Raw genomic sequence first — 22,661 nt, forward strand, 5'->3', positions numbered from 1 at the left:
AGTCTTAGTCTGGCTTGTGAACATAAATATTTACACGGCTGTCACAATCAGGATTTATAAGACACCTTCTGCTCTTCCCGTAAGAGAAATATAAAGTATGCTTTATTCCCTCTTTTCTTTTGCAGAGGTAAGTTTCCTTTTGCACAATGACAAAGAAATTCTTGTTTGCTTTGGGATGTCTATGCAACCATGTTTTCTTTGAATTGTATACTGAGTGCACGGGGTGTGAATATTGTCTCATTATATTGACAGTTCTTGTCCTTGCCAGTTTCAATAACCAACATTCAGCAAAGTGTGCCGCAATATAAACAGTTTGGATATTTCTAACTGGTGAGGGAGAGGCAACAGAGGTAATAAAACACAGACAATATACTTATTGTCTTTCTTTGTAATACTGGATGCAATAAAAACGCTGCAGGCTAACCTGTCTGATGTGTGTTTTTGTGGCTGTGTGTGTGTATCCAGACTAACTCTGAATTACCGGGATACCCTCGATTGAAGCAGCACCAATGCAAACACCGTTCTCACTCTTTCTCTAATTTTCTCTCTCCTGATACCATCCTAACCTGCCTATGGCAAGTCTATTTTGTCACGTAACTCCTCTGATAGGTTGGCATGTCATCAAGTCCTTGGCATGGACCGTGGGTTGTCATTTGCATGGTAGTAAATCTCTGCTCCTTACTCTAGGTGGGGGAAGCATACAGGACTGTGTGCTTAGCTTCAGCAAACATCCCTGGCTAAACCCTTGTCAGCTCCCACGACTCCAACCTGTTTGGTCCAAAAGGAGTAGTCATCATTTCCAGGTGGCAGACCATATTGATTAAACATTGTGTTTAGTTTTTATGAATGTATTTAAGAGAGAACTGCTGCAAATGAAGCTTTTGGACAACTGACTGCTATTAATCTGATAGTGCATCTGGAGCCTTGTATTTATTTGTTCCTATGAGCCCTCTGCTACCCATTACAGTCATTTCCTTTTGTCCACTTTATCAATTGTGAGGCTCATCTTTCCTCAAGATCCCTGGCTCTTGCCCAACTATTGCTTGTATACGGTGTATCAGTCAAAGCCACAAATAAGAGGCTAAGCCAAAGTGTGTGTGTGATGTGTAAGTATGTGTATATTTGTACCCCTGAGTGCACTTGTACACACACGAATAATAAGCCGAAGAGATGAGGCATTTGTGGCAAGGGGGGAGTGTGTGTGTGTGTGAGGGGGTGCAAGGTGATTATATGTGTGTGTTTTGAGAGATGGATGAACGGAGTAAAGATTGCACTCATCTGTCGTGGTACAGTGCTCCCATCAGGTCTAATGAGTGTGCCGGGGTGACCTCAGTCTCGTAGGTTCACAGGCCTGATTAAACATCGTCTCCGAGTCGGCTCAGGAGAGGCCGGGCAGACCAGCACTGGCTCCCCGCTCTCCCCTTCTTTGCTCCCTTCCATCGTCCTAATGGCTCCTTCTGATCTAACCCCATTCATCTCTATCAACCCCCCAGCGGTGGGAGGTTGGTACACACACATACACACCTCCTCAACCCTTGCTACCCGCTGCTTCACTCTACCAGTGATACTCCCTTTGTTCGACTGTCATCTGTCTTTGTTAATATTTGTTCTCTTGACTTGTCTGTGTTTGTATCTTACATTTTTTGACAGTTACATGTTTCCTTTTGACTGTCATCAATAAATGTGTGTGTGTTGCTTATAAGCTTCCCGACCCTCACATTTTCTTTGACTACCATCTTTCCATGTTTATTCTGAGCTAGTAAGCCATAATGAGGCTGAGGTTGAGGGATGATGATTAACTGCAACAGGATCCGGGAACTGGCGTAACTCATGATAAGACAGCTTTCTGTGGAGACTTTGATTTATTTGGCTGTAAGGTGCAGAATATCGGCTGTTCCTTTGAGCTGGAGGCTATGTGGGGTCACGAGTCGAGGAAATGCAGTTAAGATGCAGCCAGCTCGTGCATTTTAATCTTTCTCTCTTCACTTTGATCTCAGTAACTTCAGTCGGACCTTGCTCAAATCATCACCTAAGACATTTTAAAGGGTTGCAATTAGGGCCAAATAGCCTACCATTTATCAAGCTCCTTTCATGTCCACCATTTTATTTTATGAAAGCAATCGATTGTCTCTGTGGCATGGAGGCGCAGCCCAACCTCTGCTTTACTCATAGGTAAAAGCAATGAGCACAGTCAGGCCGTTGCTCTGGAAGTGAGTGAGAGAGATACAGAGTGCTTTGGCTGGCTGGAACACCATGACCGACACTTCTTTCACATTTACACCAGAGTAATCAGACAGCCCAGTCTGGTAAAAATATAGCAGCTAGTCAAAATGCCAGGGGCGCCGGGCATCTGTGTTTGCTATCGGGGTGGGGCTCGGCAGTTTGAAGGGAGGCTTAAGAAGCGAGGGAGAAAAACAGACAGAGGTCAAGAGAAGGAGAGAAAAGGATGGAGAAAGAGATAGCAGTAAGAGAGCAAACAAACAAACGAGTGCTAGAGTTTTGTGTTGTTTATTTACAGTTATGTGTTATTTAATCACCGCTCAGGAGGAGCGCTCAGCTCCTTTGCAGACAGACAACAAGGGAAAGACATGTGGCCGACTTAGACAAAGAGAGACGGAGGCTGCACACATAAAGAACACACACTACACACACCAACACATAGAGAGCCTATTCGGAAAATTATGTACAAAATGAGCATCGTTAATCAATATTTAAATCCTCAAACTATGTAATGGAAGGTATTTAATACATAAAATATACATGCATTCTTTAAAGATTTGGTCTGTGGGAGATGTCTTTTTTTTTTGTCCTGTTAAGTATTATAAAATCCTTTACATGCATATTTATTAGCAGCCTATATTATTGGATTAATGAAAAGAATATGCACACACATACACAAACAAGCAAATTATCTCATATTCACACAGTGAATATACGCACACACACACTTGGACACGCAGAAGCAGAGCAGAGCTCCAGCAGTGCGGGGCAGGGGAGGAGGCTGCAGGGCCCTGACCACATAATCATCTCCTAGAGAGTGATCATCAAGGCCTCCAACATCAGTGCACAAATACACCAACCCTGGACCCCCTGGCATGAGGGGAGGGAGGAGGGGTGAAGACAACGAGTGTTTACAGGAATAACGGGAGGGAGAGGGAAAAATATAAAGAGTGGGAAAGGGAGGGGGAGAAAAAGGAAATTAAAAAGTGGGAAGCAGAAAGCGAGAGGGAAGAAGGGGTCTGTGTTTACAGGGGGAAGATGGAAGGAGGACAGAAAATTAAGGAGACTGGAAGGGAGAATGTACACAGGCACAGGATTATAGCAAGAATGAGTGAAAGACAAAGGGGGAAGGAAGAATAGATAGGTGCTATGTTGACAGGGAAGGGAAAAGGAAATAAAAAATTTAACAATGGGTTAGGTAGAGGGGAGGGAGAAAATTGGGAAAGGAGAGAAGCAGGAGGAGAAAGTGAGAAGGCGAGATGGGGGTCTGTGTTTACAGGAGAGGAGAAAGGAAAAACAAAATAGTAAGGAAAGAGACATTAAGGAAGAGAGAGAAAGGAAAGAATTAGAGGGGAAAATTGGGCTGTGTTGACGTGAAAGGGCCAAGGAGGAAGAAGAAAAAGAAACAGATGAGACAGAGAGCAAAGAGGTACGAGAAAGAGGTGGGAAAGGAACATAAAGCAAGAGACAGAAATAAGGGAGCGAGTGTATCTGTTTGCCACGCATGAATGTACGGCAGTGTTGCCCTGGAAACGCCAGCCGCTTGGATTATGAGCTGATTAGTTGCCCTCCTCCTTGAAGCCCCCCCAGCTGGGCTGCCCCCACTCAACAGGGTGTGTACATGCTACCTGGGACACGGTCTGATGAACACACACACACACACACACACACACACACCCAAAGTCTTCATTCAGACACATACAGTAAACTCAGCCTTTACTCTTGGTTGCCCATTGTGTTCACTGTAGCCAATACCTTTCCGCGTCAACATCTCAATCTTTCACTCTCCGCTGGACTCTGCCTCTCTGTCTCTCTGTGTGTGACGTGGCAGGGGGCTAATCTTGCCCCTTATCTTTGCCTGCAGTTCTGCTCACATTCCCTTCTCCACAAGCACCTTATCTGCCATCACTGTCAATCAGAGCAGATCAGGCTACCTACAGCTAAGTCCGCTCAACCCCCTTCCTCCCCCTGCCCCTGCCAACCAGCCCCCCTACATGTCCATTACCAACACTCACAACATGTCTGCTCCGGCCCACGGCATCCTGCACGCATGCAAACTTTAGAACCACTATTAGAACGATCAGTACTGGCATCTTTTGTGCAAGTTCGCCTTAAATTGACTTACTCTTTTAGGATCTGTCTTGCACAGTGACCACTTCTTCCGTTGTCAGAACCCAGTTAGCATATTTGACCACTAAACTCTGCATCTGTACAAGCTAATTACCAGATCCGTTGCTGTACCTGCTCATGGCAAAAAAGCAAGAGTGAAATTTAATTTTGATTAAAATTTCCCTCAAAGGAAAGGAACCAAAGTACGGCACTAATTGCATTGTAGAAAACAGTTCTTTTGCAATTGCCATTTACAGTACATGTATTGCAGGGTCACCAGTGAAAAAAAGGTTTGCTTTTATTGTCACTTTTATACATTAAGAAAGGAGGACATATAAAACATTGTTAGAAGTATTTTAGACTTGCTTCGGCTGATACAACATATACTATAGCAACCTATAACCCTACCATCATCCTGTTTTATAGTAATGACCCATGAGTTTAATTAGAAAACTAGGTGAAATAACACTACATTCCCATGATGTGTTAAATATTTTTGATAAGAGACACTTGGGTTAATTTAATCTTTAAAAGTTTGTGGTGAAAGGTTTTGGTCTGAAAAGTGATTTTAGTTTTGGTCATTTCATTTTCTTTGTAATTTAAGTTTTTGTTCCTAATTGTATCATCAAAATGTTTAATTTATTATCAGTCCTACTACCTTTAAAGTTTTCAAATAGATACTTTTGCCCAGTGCACGCTTAGAAAGGCCCCAAAACGTTACCCATGGAACAAACTAGTATACAAAAGGAATATTTTGCTGATACTGTACAACATAGACCCCACAAAAAGAAACATTACTTAATGTTTTTTCGCAGTTGAGTAGTCATATGCATGTGGTTAATACAGTGATGAGTTACACAGACATGCGAATGAACACGCACACTACAGCCCACTGGCACTCTCCTCCGATTGGGCAGGGCCAGTGACCTCCCGCTTGTGATCATGCTGGGAAATCCACCCATCTAAATACTGTGCACACAGCCCACATTCACACACCCACCCACTAATCAGAAGCACTAATCTAAACTGCCGGCATTTTTGGTTCACAAGCCTCATCGTAAGGGCAGCCAAAAGCAGGTACAACAAAAGGAGAAAAAAAATAAAATATCACAAATCCCTTTCGGGCAGGTTTAATATTTTTAGGCGAGGGCACTTTTATGTGGGGGCAGGTGTGCTCTGACTCCCTAATGCTGAAGTAATTGTAGATAATGGAGTTTTAAGGACAGCTGCTGATGCAGGTTTAAGTAGGATTTGAGTAGAGATTTATGGCGGAGGGAAAAAGGGCGGACGGGTGGAAAAGTTGGAGAGGTGCGAGCGCAAGGGAGTGGAGGAGGAGGAGGGAAAGGCAATGTAGAGGTTAGAGGAGAGGGGGGTCTGCCTCAGCTTATCCCGGCAAAAGTGAGAAGCAGGAGGAAAGGGGGGCAGGGGGAGATATGGCTCTATCTTCTTGCAGAAAAAGCTCTTGGATTGAGAGGGTAAAAAAAAAAAAAAATTAACTCATCCACAGTTTGAAACGAGAGCCCGTCTGGCCCGTTGCTTCATGAGAAAAGGGGGTTATAGAGGGCACAAGCTGGATGACTAATTGGGGAGGATATGAAATGAGGCTTGACTCAATCTACACCCTTGAATCAACTCTGCCCTACAGTATGCATTAAATGGGCTCCCTAAGTGGTGCTTTTCCATTGATTATACCCTTTCAATGTTACGCTCCAACTCCTTATTGGAGAAATTTGACAGAAAAAAAGAGAGAGGAGGATCTAAAGGGGGCAGTTGAAATACCGGTCAATACTTAGCAGGGGCAAACCAGAAAAGTAGGAAAGCAGATACTGAGTAATATCATATAAACAGATATTCATGAAAGCGATTTGAAAGAAAGAGAGAGAGAGGACAAGGTGTGTAAAAATTGCATTTGGCTCGCCGTAAACGCAGCGGTGCGTGGCACTTCGCCTGGCATGGCACTCACACTTTATGAGGTGTGGAGGGGCCATCTCCCTCGCCTCTCTGCCCATTTTAATGACACAGTTTAAATGGAAAAGCTGGAGCTTCAGTCGGCACCAAGGACTCCACTCCCTCTGGTCTTCAAACACACACACACACACACACACACACGAAAACCTAGATGGGCACACATAAATATATACTCATACACACACATCAGCATCATCTCTGGAAGTTTTCCCTTATTTTTTACAAATGAAGAGCCGTAACTTCTCTTTTAATCACAAACAGGGACATTTTTACTTGGGAATAACCAAACCATTTCCTGAACCTTACATTAATTTTAACAAAAATAATTTACCCAGACCTTAATCAAAATTAAGGCTCTATCAAAAAAATGAACTCAAACTTTAGTAAATAGGTGCAGTGGTAGGTTTGTAAATATTAAAAAAAAATACAAATTCATAGTCATCTAATGAACAAAATGTCTTTCTGTATTTGTAGGAAACTGTATGAACATCTGTAGTATTCATAGGACATCAAGGAACTGCACGTAAGAGAGCTCAGAGCTCACATCCCAACACAAAGCATGCACACACATATATATATATATACATGAACACACACACATTGTACACCACACGCATGGTGTACAGATGATCATAGGCCCGAGGTACGGCCTTGGATGAGATGGTGGAGCGACAGCAATGAAGCCGGGAGGTGAAACTCGGCATCAGAGCCGTGAAGTCTCCGCGGATCTGCCCTGGTTGCCTGGCCACTTTACAGACAGAAAAGAAGGTTTCTACCCTCACCCCTCACCTATCACTGTAACCTCTCAGAGAACATACCGCAGTAATACAATATTGATTTGACAATGTTGTGTGTTATTGTGTGCGTGTGTGTGTGTGTGTGTGTGTGTGCGTGTGTGTGTGTGTGTGTGTGTGTGTGTGTGTGTGTGTGTGTGTGTGTGTGTGTGTGTGTGTGTGTGTGTGTGTGTTTGTGTTTGCGCATATGTGCACAGGTGTGCGTGTGTTTCGGGGGAGATGTGTGCTCACCTGCCCTTTGCACAAGTGACTGAGTTAGCCGTGTGAAGTTTGTTGATGTGTGCTGAATTGTTTCTGTGGCTGTGGTGCGTGTGTGTATGTGTGTGTGTGTGATAGGTAGGCAGCTATGAGAGCGATGCATTAATAAGCAAGAGGAGAGGTGTTAGCCTTGGTGCTATTTCTGACACCTCGCTGTCAGAGCCTTCCTCTGCAGTGGCGGGCCTGACTGAACGGAAACTAGCGGGGGCCTGTGCACCCTCATTTCACCTTTCACTCCTCTCTATCGCTGCCTTGTTCTCTCTCATTTTCCTTCTGTCTTGCCATCTACCTGTCTATGATGAGAAAATTTTATATGAGAGGTGAGTTTAGATACTATTATAATTGTTTTTGTACTTTTTCTTAGCCTTTAGTGTTGCAATTCACTCAATTATTGTATATCTTAAGGAATCATTTGGTAACAAATATTTTCAGTTTTCTGTTAGTCAGACTTTATTTGCAATTCCTTTTATTTAGAGAGATACAATTCATTGTTCACTTTAATTAATCACTGAAACCACTGACTAATAATTACAGCCATTAGTTTTTTAATGAAAATATTTTTTGTTTACTACATTTCCTAATTCTTTTTTTTTTTTTTTTGCTTAATTTTCATTCATTAACTATAAATAACTTTAAATAAGTTTTTCTTTTTGATTGACTATCAGTGTTCCCAAAGCATTTGCTGAATGGAAATATGTGTACAATAGACATTATAATAATAATAAAAGAATTAATGCTTTTTGAGCTTTTTGCTTCTAACCCAGGCATGAAATGGTAACTGAAGGTAGGTTGATGCAATACTTGTTCCGATAAAGCAAATAGTACATCCCCAATACAGTAATTCAAAATTCCCCCGGTTGGCCAGTAGGCCTTTTAGAAATGTCAGAAAATGTAGTCTAAGAAAGAGAAGGGTTAAAACTTGAGGAGGGAGTCGTACTCCATACGTTCAAAAAGCTACTTCACTATTTTTCTCTCCTGACCCAAAGAACTTTCTTTTCCTGTTCATCTGAGTCAGTGTCTCTGTATCAGTCTGCAGAGGATAAAGGACCAATATTGTAGTGTCACGAGGTAAGTAGACATGGCAGCAACGCCAAATAAGCAGGGGAGAGAGAGGGAGAGAGAAACAAACAAACAATATTTAGATTGTCTTACTATACTTGCGAGGACATTAAAGGATGAGTTCACATTTTTCAAGTCTGTCTTAAAACAATGCTAACGTGCCCATATGTCCATTCAAACAGGTTTTGCTTTCTTTAATAATTTGTTCTTTTCTTGCTGGTCATTAAAAGATCCCTTCCTAAAGTGCTTCCATCGGAAGAGACGGCGGCACAAAGTCCAGAGTCCATTATTCCCTCTATGCATTCCCAAAGACAGTGTTACTTTTCTGAGCTGGGGGGGGGGGAATAGTAACACAAAAAGGGAATTTGATACTAAAAATGCTGTGACTTTCCTCCACTTGCACATTAGGAAGGGATCTCTTCAAGGCCGCTATAAACAGGAGGACTGACTTTAGAGCAAGCAATACCTATGAACATATCCTTTAATTTACCGCTGATTGATGTACATTAACCATGACCCTGTCAGTCTTAGCCTTAACATGATTTTTTAATTGTACCAAATTCTCCTCTTAATCCAGCCTCATGTTGTTTTAACATCAATTAATCATTGACAGTTGATCATTGCCAAAAATACTGACAGCATCTAACAGCTTCCATGCCGGATTTTGCAGTAAGTCTCACCGGCTGGCACTCTGATTGTATGGCTTTACTGCACAAAGGGCTTTATGGCACAAAGGCGTACAAGCCGCAGCTATTCCAGTGCTAACAGATAAAACAAAGTTATCCCCTGCAGTAAAGCAAAGGGAGACAACTTTGGAGTGAAAAAGAAAAAACAAAAAGCAGAAGGGATTATAAGAAATGTGGCCTTCATTTTGCGAAACACTAACCAAAGGATTAACACTTGAGATAGAGACACTTGCAAGTCTCAATCATAGTTTCAGCTCTTTATGTTGATTCTACTCAGAAATTATGCTTATTACAATTGCATATAGAAATGTAAAAATGCCAAACTAGCTCCCTTAATTCCAAACCAAAGAAGAAAAATTCTTAACTGCCCGCTTGAAGAAGCCACAAATGCCTTTACTTCAAAGGTTTTAAATTCATACTGGCTCTTACAAGAGAGGAAATACAAGACCACTCATATGCACATCACAAATACACACACAAATACAAACACATACACAGACGCACAGATAGTATAGTATATAGAGTGACTCATAGGAGCCCAGAAACAGCAGTTATTCCCAGTGCAATAAAACAGGCAGTCTGAGTAATGGAACCACCCACACACCAAACATAACTTTTTATCACACACCACCTTCACAAACACACGCACGCACACTCTCTTTTTGTCCCAGCCCACTCGTTGCTCGTTAGCTGCTACATCGAGTGGTTGTTTTTGCATTGCTACCATGACACAGTCTGGCTGCGGCTCGCTGTATCTGCTGAGAACGCACCACCAAAAATACTCCACTTAACAAACTCTTCTGATTACAGTTCGACTTTCTCGCTGTCTCCTTCTTTCCCCCCTGTCTTTAATCAGCATGTAAACAAGCGCAAGGTCATTTTCTTTCTTAAACGAAATGGGGGAGATAAGAGGAGCGTGGCGTAGTTAATCCTTTGGACACGCTGATGGAGGAGTTTGTCCTGGTGATGCTTGGGTGTTAATTATGCAAGAACGCATCTCCTCTCGTGCTCTCTCTCTCTCTCTCTCTCTCTCTCTCTCTCTCTCTGTCTCTCATGATGACTCATCAGTTTATTTCTTTACTCTTTTGCTCTCTTTTCCTTGTTCTCTGGCTCTCTCCCTTTTCCCCTTTTTCCGTCCCCTCCAGAAAATGTCAGACATTCCAATCACTTATTTTTCAAAGGTCCTAAGAGATGTGTCCAAAGTCCTCTGTGTGCGTATGTGTGTGCATGTGTATGTCACAACATTTGGAGAGATCCTTTTCCGATCAGCGCAAGGTTTACACTTGTACCCGTGTGATTAACTGCAGTGTTTGTTAACCCGGGCTGCCAGAGTGATTTGCTGAACTCAGCAAAATCATGTTTTCTTTACCCTCTGTTTTGTCTTTGAACAAATGCATGCAGATTGCCTGGATGTCTTCTGTGATTGCCCAAATGAATTGTGAATTGCAATGAAGGGCTACTAACTTACCTGACAGGGAGGCAGGGAGAGGGAGGCTTTGGAAAGAAAGAATAGAAAGGAAAGGAAAGGAAAGGGAGAGAAAAAACTAGCTAGGGAATAAGAAAGACAAGTAAAGACTCAAGTATTCAACGCAGCTGTCTTCCTAAAAGACAACGGCCTTTCTGTTACTCACTCATTGTGGGGTGTCAACACTAGTTTCTACTGAGACATCACATTGTCCAAAACTAGATGGAGACATCTTCTGAATACCACACAATCTAAAAATAGATTTACACACTGATGCTCTCAGACTGAACGGGATGAAAGTTCATTACCCTTACCCACAGCATTTGGATTATTTTTGAGGTAAAAATCCAGCATCAAATATTCATCATTGGTTTGTTTTTGATTTTTCTTTCCAGCTGCTATTGCCAAACAGCCTGATCTCGATGCAACTCTGATGTTTAATTGGTTTAGGAAATGTCATATTCCAGCGCACAGCCTAAGAGATGGCCAACCAGCCCGAGTAAAAGACCAAAATCATCATTCTTGGAGGTATGACAGCACCCGGGCCTCATTTCCATCCTTCTCTACTATTTGTCAGCCTTTTCCTCTTCCCCAGTGAAGCAGCAATGTTAACAATGCTGTCCCCACATTTACCAGTTCTGCCTCATTACAGCTAAAGAAGTGGGTAAATTAGCGCAGGAGAGCATGCACTGCGGAGTCCGACTCCACCTGTCAGCGAGGAGAAGATAGTGAATGTGTTGATGTGGGGGAAGGGTGTGAAGGAACTGCTCAGCTTACAAGCTTTCAACACATATTAAAACAAAACCCAGCCAGTAAGGCTGATGCTGATCTTTCAAAGATCATTACCTGCGGTACATCTTCAATATTTTAGATTAAAGGCAGTCATACTCTGAAAAGGTTTTCTCATTGTGTCAGTCAAGGATTCCCTGTATCCATCATCTTAATAGTTCTATAATCTTGTTTTTAATTTTTGTTATAGCAATCATTGTGAGTGGTTTAACAGGTTCAGCTTCTTCTTGCTTTCAAACTTTTTGCTAGCACAGAATAAAAACCTGTCACTCATTGGAGGAAGCTGGTAATCTCATGGATATCAGCTTCCACCGGATTATGAAAGAGTAGAATACACTTTTACAAATTTTGGACCTCATTTTGAAGAAAAACTCCCAACTTGGTTTTGTTTTTGAGATGTGAACTTTGTTCAGAGATCTATCTTTCAATAAATTGTGAGGCTGTGGGTTTTTTACTCAAACAACCTGGGTATCAACCTGTTTTATTGTATTTCAGTATATGTCCGAGATCTAGAGTACAAATGGGCCTGGTTGTTACTATCCTCTGAATACCAAAACTCTCCTCCCCTGCGGCCTTCAAAAAGCACTATCTCTCCTGCTCATCTGTCCAGCACTTCTGGCCTGCCATCTTTATGGGCTTGTTAAGGGCTCTCTCACAATCAGCTATGTTTGTGCACTGTCCACACTCGCCAATGAAAAAGCCAGGCATTCCACAGTGTCCACCGGTCTGCCAGGATTAACATTTCGCACTCTCCAAGGTTGAAAATCCCATCAGATGGAACGAAATTAATTTTTGCACAATATTCAGGGCCACCAGCCACATAATAGGAGACAATGCCGAGTGCATCCCTCGATTGTGATTCCATTCACTCCCTAATCGGCAGGATGGCCGTGCACAGCGAAGCAGCGTAGTAAATGCTTTCATCCCAGGGGGATAAGAAAAACAATGGCCCTTTTTAATTTCTTTTCTAAAGCGGGCAGCAGAAAGAAAATGATATAGACGTAATTGATGATGAGGAGAGCAGGGGGAGCCTTAGCAGAGGTCTCACGTCCAGTACCAGGGCCCTTTTTGGGTTTTTTTTGCTTTATAATGGCAACCACTCAGGGGCACTGGAGTTTGACAAATTTGGCACAGAGGACAAATTGATCGGCAACAGAACGCAATTTGTCCTTTAAAAGAATGGGTAAAGGCTCTGTGTGGCCTGAGTAATTAGTTTAACCTGCAGCATGTCTGTCCAGGAGTGGACCTGCTGGAGAGGAGCTTAGTATGTCCTCTGATGAGACACTGTGACTCTGCAACACACACACACACACACACACACACACACACACACACACACAAAACTCTCACCTGGAGTACTCCTCACAAAGCACCGACCACTAAATGAGAATAAATGAAGGGGCATAGAGATGGTAGTGCAAATGCCACATATCAGGGTGTACATTTGAATTTGGGGAGTTTTTTTGTTTATTTGTAAGCACGTGAGCTTGCATCTTTTACTACCACACAAGTTCCCCCGAGAAGTCACTCATCAGTGCACAAAAATCTGGTTTAATAAAGAGCAAAATAAAGCAACAACAACAGCAAACTGTTTGAGACCACTTCCCCAAATAAATTGTTTTTTGGATATACATTCATACTCAATGCCTCTTTAATGCGTGTGTAAAAATGACAAGGGGAAAAATGCTGTGAAGCCAATCGAGAGTGTCGAGAATACGGATGTACTTGTCCATGGCTGTGTGCTTGGTGACACATAATACTCGTATTGCACAATGTCCCCCTGACCCATTTTCATGTGGCACACACTGAAGTCAATTTTACGCACTTTTCATGCACAGAAGAAGACGGGAAAAAAAACTTGAGAACGGTTGCTACTCACTTTGGTGAAAGCTGATACCGTCAAGCTTACCCTTTCAAATTTGATGAGAAACACTTCAGAAAGTAGGAGTTGGTAACTTTCTCCCTCCTATCTTCTTCACTGCTGCGCTTGGCTGCCTTGTCATAAATACAGGGGTCAGGTGCTGCGGGTCCTGTCACTCAGAAACCAAGAAATGTGGATCCTTCCACAGAAACCTTGACGTAAATGACAAGTATATAAGGTGGTGGCGCCACTGCACACTCAGCACATTCCACCGAGAAAGTGTGGAAAAAGAGAGTGGGGAGTGAAAGTGGTATAGATATGATTAGAGAGGGCATTGGGGGAGGGCAGGAAGAGGAGGACAGCACAAGTGAATGAGGGACAAAGAGAAGCTGGATCCTTTTTCCGAGAAAATTTTAATTGGCTTTTGGGCTTCAGTAGCACCCAATTAGCATGCTTGTTACATGCAAACACCAAGAGCTAATTGGCCTGAGAGGAGAAAGCGGCATGGCCCTGAAAGGAAGGAGCAGGATTCATTTGAAGATTCGTCGCTCCAGTAGCAGCATGTTGGGAGGCTATTTGGCAAACATTTGTCAATAACATTTTGGTGCTGCAATTGCAAACATTATTTATACTTTCTTTCTCTCTTTGTGCCAGAGGGTGTTAACAAAAAGAAAATGTATTGACTGCCATAAAGTCTATAGGGAATCAAAGAAAAGCATTTGGTCATCAGAACTTTGTGATCAACAACTTACCTGGTCTACACAAATGATCTTGATGTAAAAGAGAAATGCTAATGGGTTGTCCGTGGGCTACAATTTGGCCCAGGTCTGTGTGTAAATGTCGCAGGAATGAATCAGATCCGGAGAGAAATCATTCACAGGCATGACCTAACCTGTCCACTTACAGTACCATGCTTCCCCACATTGGGGAATATGCTGGGAACGCGCACGTAAACACAACAGCACTACGAGCTCACCGAGGGCAAGAAGCGGAATCTCCGATTACATTCACTGTACAAACTGTAGCAGCAGGATCTGATGCACAGGACATCAAGGGCTCATTATGCTCTATACATGCAATTAATCAAACAATGTAAACAAAGCTCGCTTCAGCCACAACAGGCAGAGCCGGATTCCCCGGTGGCAATTCAAATGCGTTACACACAGTACAAGATTTAGTAAATAAAGGAATGTGAATTATGGAAAATGTAGGACTCACAGCCAATCTGGAGATGCTGTAAGAGTCGTGGCTTCCTGCTGAGAGCACATAAATGCACTAACGCAAAAACACACCCACAAACACACATACATACACAAACAAATATCTCTGCTTTGTGCCCATCTCACTGTTAGAGTCAGTAGTCTCTTCCTTTTGTGAAATGCACATGTGTTAATATGAAAATATCTTAGCTGAGCAGGGAAAATAAGACAAATACATTTTGTAACAATGAAAGTATTACATGAAGGACACACAAGTAGGAATACAGCACTCTGACCGAGATATTAATATGTCTGTACGTGTTCCTTCACCTCTGATGATCTGGATCTGGATTAGATTCACGAATCTTACTAAGTGAACTTTTCATTTTTAGAGTAAAAACTTCTTGTTTAAAAATTTAACCCTAGACCTTTTAAGGCATAATCAGCAATAACAACGTAGTAAATGCTTTTTTTGTCTGAAGTCCCATTTGCTTTAATTAATTCTTTGTGCATACAAATTAGTCATTAGTCCCTCTAAATCAATTAATATATTATGTGTTTGCTCCATAACAATATGCAGCAACTAAATTGTTTCTTTATCTTTGTTGTTGAGAAAAGCTGAAACTATGAATCTTACCATTTTAGCTACCATGCCACCATGACTGTCTATGACACGTAAGCAACTGTAACATACTGCGTCTCGCCAATCTGTGTATGTGTCCTGCATGATGCCTTAGACATTCTGTTGTAATAGTGTTTGTCTTTCTTTTCCTCTCCACAAAAAATCAAGTTTCAGCAAGCCGTAATGTAGCAGACAGAAAACAAAATGAAAACATGGGACCGTAATTGTGAAGCTCTTATCACCTCTGTTCTCTGCTGAGTAGATACTACTTTCCTTTCGACGGATGCCAGAGGGAGTATAAGGCAGGCCATACTCACAATGCTCTGGCTTTGTCTGTCGCAGTTCAAAGCCGATTGTTCACCAGGACAAAAGTTCATCAAACTCGCATGCTTACATTTTCTTTCCCAATCTTCCTAATTTTTTTTTAGAATATTTTCAAGTACAAGCTGAATCTGTAGCCCCTATCTGAAGAAACATTTGCAAACTGCTAGTCTGGAACAGGGCAGCATGCTGGTGTCCTGTCGCCTCACAGCAAAAAGGTTCAGGGTTTGAACCTGCTGGCCCGCCTTTCTGTGCGGAGTTTGCATGTTCTCCCCGTGCCTGCGTGGGTTTCCTCTGGGCCCTCCCACTGTCCAAAGACATGCAGGTTAGGTGTGAATGTAAGCGTGAATGGTTGTTTGCCTCTGTATGTCGGCCCTGTGATAGACTGTCGACCTGTCCAGGGTGTTCCCCGCCTTTCGCCCAATGTCAGCTGGGATTGGCTCCAGCCCCGCAGGATAAGCAGTATAGCTAATGGATTGGATGGATAGTCTGGATCCAACCTGGGAGTTAAGTGAAACCCATCATTCTCTGCTCACCTGATCTTTGACTTTTAGGTCTGAGGGTGGATGCCACACAAGGACTGGTAATCTGGGTTGAAGGCATCGTTTGGCTTTCCCCAAATGTAACCTCATCCACATGCAGGGAAATGGATAAATATGATGAAGCAGCCTGATGACTGTCAGAGCTCTGTTAAAGCCAACACATACTCTAATTTGAATTTAACCTCATATGACATGACTTGTGCAGTTGCTATAGCAAACGTGATATACCTGCATCAGATTCATTTTTTTTAAAGTTTTTTTTTTTAAGCAGTTTTTGTATTGTTTTGTTCAGCCCATATTTTATTTTAATTTTGTTTCACGTATCTGCTTGTGAGAGAAAGATGCTGACATTTTTTAAAAAAAAATACCAGATGTCTCATTTGAACAAAATTTGCATTTAGGTTGCCTGACAGTCACACAGCAACAACCAGACTGCACAATCGTGTCTGCAATGCTGTGCGGAGAAGCTACTGAAATGGCAGCATTATACGACCGAGCATCTCAAACCATCAGGCCATGACAGTGACAATGAGGCTTGTCCAGAAGTGTCACCTCTCCCACTCTTTGTCTTTCTCTGTTTCTCTCCCGCTCTCATCGTTTTCTCTCTCTCTCTCTTGCAGAAAGACAGAACGTCTTTATTAGCCTTCTGTATGCAGGCTGTGCTCAGCCCAAGATTGCAGGACTGACCCCTCGCTGTGAGCCGTACAGGGGTAATGTTTACCCAAACCCCACAGAACATGCCATTAACCTCTTTCTAGATTGAAGATAAACAAGAATGTCCCTCTATGACGGCAATAAAGACAGGAACACCTATCCAGGACCATCATGACAATCATCTCATTATAAAGCTGCGGGAGGCTGTAACAAGCCAGGGAGCCTGGTCTCCCAGGGACTCTTTCGCCGCAGTGTACCGGTGTGCCTAACATTCACTGAAGTGGCTCTGATATTCACTGAAGTGCAAACAACTGATTAACACAACAATGAGGAACAAAATAAAGCTCCCCAACTCCATCAATCACCTCTGCCCCCCCCCCCCCAAACCATTCCCTATCTCTATTTTTTTCCTGTCCTACCTCCTGTCTCCTCCTTCTGTCTCTCCGTACCTGTCTCCTTGTCTGGAGATTTAGCCGGATATCCTGAGGCTCTGATTAAAGCCCAAACCTAGGAGGGTGTCTTGGTATGTGGTGAAAGGAAAGTGGGGGTGGAGGGGGCCAGTGAGGAGCCTGGGCACTGGAGCAGCTTCTCCTTCTAAGGGACCCATAGGCGTAATTCAATCACACCTCGATAATTCCCCTGATGTGAGAGTCAAATCCCCCTCACACACATTAAGTAGCGATAGACACCACAAGCTCATCCTCATCCCTGATTGAGGGTCTCTTCCTGGGTGGGCTTAAGAGCCCACTACTAGGTATGTTACCTGTGTCGTTTGAAGAAGCCATTATTTTAATTGAAAAAGTTACCTGCCCGCCAAAGGCAAACGATAGAAGACGGGGGAAAAAACAGCAGAGAGAATTAAAACAAAAACACCAGATGGTGATATACATGGTAAAAATGATTGTTTATACTTACTGTTTGATTATATGTGATAATGAGAGTGGGATTCCTCAAGGCAATTAGTGTCTGTGGCAGCCATATTGTGAGAGGACAGGGGAAGGACAGCGCGGGCTGTTATGAAGGAGCGCTTATCAAATATCTCCGCCGGGGTGATTAGTGTAATAAGACACTGCAAGGTGAGATAGGCCACTCACACTCTCTTAGTATGTCTGTGCGTGTCCGCAGGTGTGTGTAAGTGAGTGAGTGAGTCAGTGAGAAAGTGTGTGTATCAGAGTGAGCAAGAACAAGAAGCAGAGAGGCAGTCTGAGAAAGTATGAGTGACTCTTTACATCTGTTTCCATATGTGTGTGTCCCCGAATGCGTGTCTTAACGTACACTGTGTCCCCATGTCCCTCAGCGTGTGTGAGTGTGTGTATGTGTATGGGTCTGAGCAACTGTGATATAATTCCTATGTTAATGTAGAATCTCATACCAGGCTGGTTGCCCCGGGGGCTCTAGCCTGTGACCGAGGGCAGATCGGGGGCACTTACCCCTGGCAGAGTCTTCTGTTCATGGAGGGCACTCTGGGCCTTCAGTGCTGACTCTCTGGCACAGTACGTTAGAAAGGCACATCCTACAGGGAGACAGGAGAAACGGAGGCTTATTCTATCAGACAATAGCTACGCAACTACAGACCAGTGTTAATAATGAAAAGAGGGAGTAGAAAAAAGTTCTGGTGAAAAAGAATTTATGAGATTTAAAGTAAAAGTACATTTAGCTTTTTTGAATGTATTTTCTTCGACTCAGCCTTGTCACATGGCCCCGTCCGATGTGCTTTTCAGGGCACTTAACAGTTGTATGGGACAACAAAACAGAAAATTTTCTTTCCCCTAGGCTGTGAAGCCAGCCAAGCACCTCTCTTTTGATGTTTGTTCAGAGATTCAGCATCAACTTCCCGAAGCCACACTGTAACCCTCCAATTGGACCCAGAGATTTGTGATTTCACTGATGTAATTCCAACAGACGCGTGGCCATAATATAAGACTTACTGAAGTTTTACAAGCTATTGTCAAAAATATGTATTTCATTACAATGGAATTAATGTACTCTGCTGACAACTGGAATGTGGCTCTCTGAAGTTGATAGCTATGTACAGAGGAAATAACATGCTTAGATAGCATGGTTAGATTAAAATTTTACACTTCAAACTTCACTTCACACATATCTTCACTGTTTATCAGAATAAAATGTTTACCACATTGCTTGTATCATGATTATTATTATTATTATTTGTCAACTAATTTTGTCATTTTTTTTCCCATTCATTTTAATATATTTAAATGGACTAAGCAAAAATAAAACTGAAAAATGTTCAACACACAGGTGTAAAAACTAGTGTGTTCCTGGAGGTTAAATTTGAACAGAGTGGTGATGGAAAATAGATAGATAAATTATTTTTTCAATGACTAAAAACTATGCAAACTACTCTCTGATGAATGATCACGTTCATAGTTAATGAACAGGACACAGGAGGAAAAAGTCAAACAGTATGCGTATTTTTTAGCTGCCAAATAATTTAAAACCTCGGGTGATGCCCTGAAACTGTACACTCACCCATCTCCGGAGACTTTTCTTTAAGTTGGAAAATTCAGGAAAACAGAATGAATACGCATCAGTATATAAGTCCCTAACAAAAATGTGACAGCTTTCATTAAAGAGTTAGTGGTCGCTCTGTTACGCACTTGGCAGAGTTGACAGTGGGTGACCCCGTTCAGAAGAGGTTTTGCACTATGCAGCATAATTTCCCATTACTACATGTCACACCTGCTGCCAAGGATTCCCGTGGGAGAAGAGAGAGACACACACACTCATGCATACACTCCAACATACAGATGATTCGCTGCATGCAGGACATAGCACCCATCACCCCCGAAACCCAGCAACACACTCTGGCGCCCAGCCAAGAGAGCTCCCTTTCACGACAACCTTCACCCTCCTCCACAACTAGGCAGTTATTCAACAGGAAAAATCACCTCGACGACACTGATGAAACCGCGTGCCACACAGCAAAGCAGAAAAGTTTGGGAACCCTGGGGAAACATTCTTCATCCTTTGTGACAATACAAAACTGTGGAGTATGAGCCGAGACCTCTTAGAGGGCAAGTCCTAGCAAAGGCTTATGGGAGTCGTAGGCTGTTGTTGACACTCCTCTGCCTAACGTTTTTTTATATTTTTCACCTTGCTGCTTGGCAGGTGTTTAATATATATCTTGGCAAAAATTTCATCACCATTAACTGTAGTATGAGTTCAAAAATGTCCCTATTGCAAATCAGTGCAGCGCTGATAAACTTTAAAGTTTACCAGTAAAGTTTTATTTTACCATTGTCCAAAGTGGCTTTGGACTGTCCCAAGCCCTAAAGAATCCATCTCAACATGGCACTGAAGAAAAAAAATCACACTTTGGATTGAAATAGTTTTATAATTGCTTAAAATATTTTTTTATGTTTTTGTCTTTTCACCTTTTATTTTTTTTGCTCCTTGCTAAACACAAACTGTGTGTAGTTTCAGTGACACAGAGTCACATTTACAGAAGCACTGTACCCAATCACAGTTTTGAGGCACTTGTTCCTCACTTGAGTTTTTCCTTTTTAGGCTACTTCTTCTACTGCACTACATTTATTTTACAGCTACAGTTATTAGGTACTTTTAGGATTCCTATTTTACTTACAAAAACATGTGATAAGTTTATAAAATATGATGCATAAAATACCCAGCAGTTTATGAAGTAATTAAAATCCGTTTCACCTCGAGCAAATACGGCATTTAGGTAGCGCTTATATCATCTAAAAACATAAACGTATATAATGTAAGCCATTCTGTCGAATGAGTATTTTTACCTTTGACACTTTTGGGAAAACTTGATTGCTATTTCTATTGTTCTTTATAGTATAGTTGGCTATCTGGCAGGGGATTACATTCATGCTTGCAAGTTATCCCACATTGTTGTCCCCTTGGCAACCATGCAACTGGAACCTTCAAAAACACTCCACATTCACTGGTCTGTGATAATGCAGCAGGAAGGGCAAACTGATTGCAAAGGTTGCAAAACATTACCACAAAAAATGTAACTTAGCAGACGTGATTTTGACTGCGATTTACTACATGACGTGGGGAACTAAAGCAAGGTTTAAGTCTTTAACATTACTTTAAAGTACAAATAATTTGTAATGAAAAGGATAAAACATGAAAAAACTTTTTTTACCTTTGCTTTTTTTTACCGATGCTCAAGATGTTTTAATTTTCAGCTAATAATTCACATAACATTTCAACTTTCCTCTATGCATTAAAGTTTGAGTTAACCAAAAATTGTAAAGACTGGAGGAAATAAATTGGATAGATTTAATGGGAAGAAGAAGAGGAGGTGAACATGGACAAGGTTCTGAAATTAAGGGTAAACTCTGGTGGGGGTTCAACAGAAGGACTGTTGGCTTCCTGTGATGAGCAGGTTAAGTGGGGTGAAAATAATACTTTGGTAATCAAAGACAATTTACCACACTATAATTTCAGTGAGAGACAAAAGTTCGACAAATTATATTTAAGGAAAATGAGGAAGTAAACGCTGCAAACTGGTTCAAAGAGAAAGCAGGAAATGTGAAATGTGTTGTTGCATTTGCTAGACACGTTTTGGGTAATTACTTAAAGAACTTTTCCCCCTGTAACGCTTCTTCTAACAATTTGTTTTAAAATGGAAATTAGCATGTGCTTACAATTGCATGCATCCAGGCATTAAGAGTAAATTGTGCTTTTTTAAGGCATCAGGTACCTGTAATTGAAATAACTCCAGAACAAATTTGTATAAAATTTCAATTCATTAGCAGTGAATTCATGAATCATGAGCAACTTGCTCTCCTTCAGTCTCCTCACCCATGTCTGAACCCAGAATGTTCATTAAACTGGGAAAAGAATACAAATTAATTTCCGAAAAAGATCTAGGCACAAAAAAATTATGTAAAACAACTGGATGCTGCTGAAAGTGACAGCCTGACCCCCTCATGGGTACTGACACAAATACGATGTGAGGATTCATCCACCGCTTCATGTTTCTGTTTTAACCATACTATTACCTACGGAGCATCTCTCCATCTTTCAGTCGAATCTATCCATCTACACCTGGAGCGGCTTGTTCAGAGCGGTTAGATGTCTGGTTCACACACAGCCCCCTTTCTAATGATCAAAGAGGTCATCTGTAGACTTAGACTACACCTGTCACTCAACGTACATAAACTGTCAATCACTGTCTAATGCTTCCTCTACAACACTCACACTGTAGATAGAACCCAATACAAGCATGGATCTGTAACTCATTGGGCGTTACTAGAAGTCAACAGAATTTAACTTCACATAAAAACACAAATCTGTCTACAAATTGTAAAGACCCATTCAAAGATTTGTTTTTACATTCTGCGAGTCAGTTGCAATTAGATATTAGTGCCCTACCGAGGTTTACTTTTGGCATTTCAATGCCTATGAGGGTTTTTTATGCCAATTTGGCAGGCTATTTATAGCCAATTACACTGCATGGACCTACCGAGGAGAGCAGAATGGATGAGGATATTTAACAACTCTTTGTATCTCTTCCTCCTGGCTGTGTGGTGCAGCACAGAGTCCCTCCTCTCAGCATCAGAGACGGATTGATAGATAACGCTACTCAAGCAAAAGATTTGCCCCCCACTAACATTCAGCGTGTCTGAACAATGCATGCGTTCTGGCACTGACACTAAGTATTATGATAATGTAGTGCTCAGTGAAATGATGGATGTTAAACAGCACGACCTGGCTGCACCACACACTGACGATCACCATGCCCACCAATAGTGTCAAGTCATCCCACGCACTTTGTAAGGCTCCCTGACGACACACCAACTATCAAACCAACATTAAAGGCAACTATCAGGTAGGATATAATCACCAGTCAAAAGAAACAAGTGGAAAATATATTCTCTGAATAGAAATCTACCAAACCCACTGAAGTTTACAGGAAAATATAACATGTAAAATTCCCCAGATATTCAGACAAGTCCCTGGAGATACCCTAAATGCCCAAAGTAAGAATTCACAAAGCACAAAACATCTGTTCAAATTGACACAGTAAAATCCACATGAATTAGTCATGAGCAAACATGACATATTTTGATCTGCCCGTAAAGCCATAATTATGGTGCAATTCTGTGTCAC

At 41.9% G+C, this 22,661-nt stretch overlaps 1 protein-coding gene across 17 annotated transcripts in view; it reads right to left on the reverse strand.

Annotated features, from left to right (window-relative positions):
• The window catches only part of celf6 (CUGBP Elav-like family member 6), a 127,351-nt gene that overhangs the window by 100,324 nt on the left and 4,366 nt on the right, over window positions 1-22,661 (reverse strand). For all 17 annotated transcript variants that reach the window (XM_040133779.1, XM_040133744.1, XM_040133716.1 and 14 more), the window contains exon 2: window positions 17,978-18,060. In XM_040133779.1, the coding sequence (XP_039989713.1) occupies window positions 17,978-18,060 (83 nt within the window). The remainder of the gene's footprint in view (window positions 1-17,977; window positions 18,061-22,661) is intronic.

The sequence above is a fragment of the Xiphias gladius genome, chromosome 1, assembly GCF_016859285.1.
Source record: "Xiphias gladius isolate SHS-SW01 ecotype Sanya breed wild chromosome 1, ASM1685928v1, whole genome shotgun sequence".
NCBI lineage: Eukaryota > Metazoa > Chordata > Actinopteri > Istiophoriformes > Xiphiidae > Xiphias > Xiphias gladius.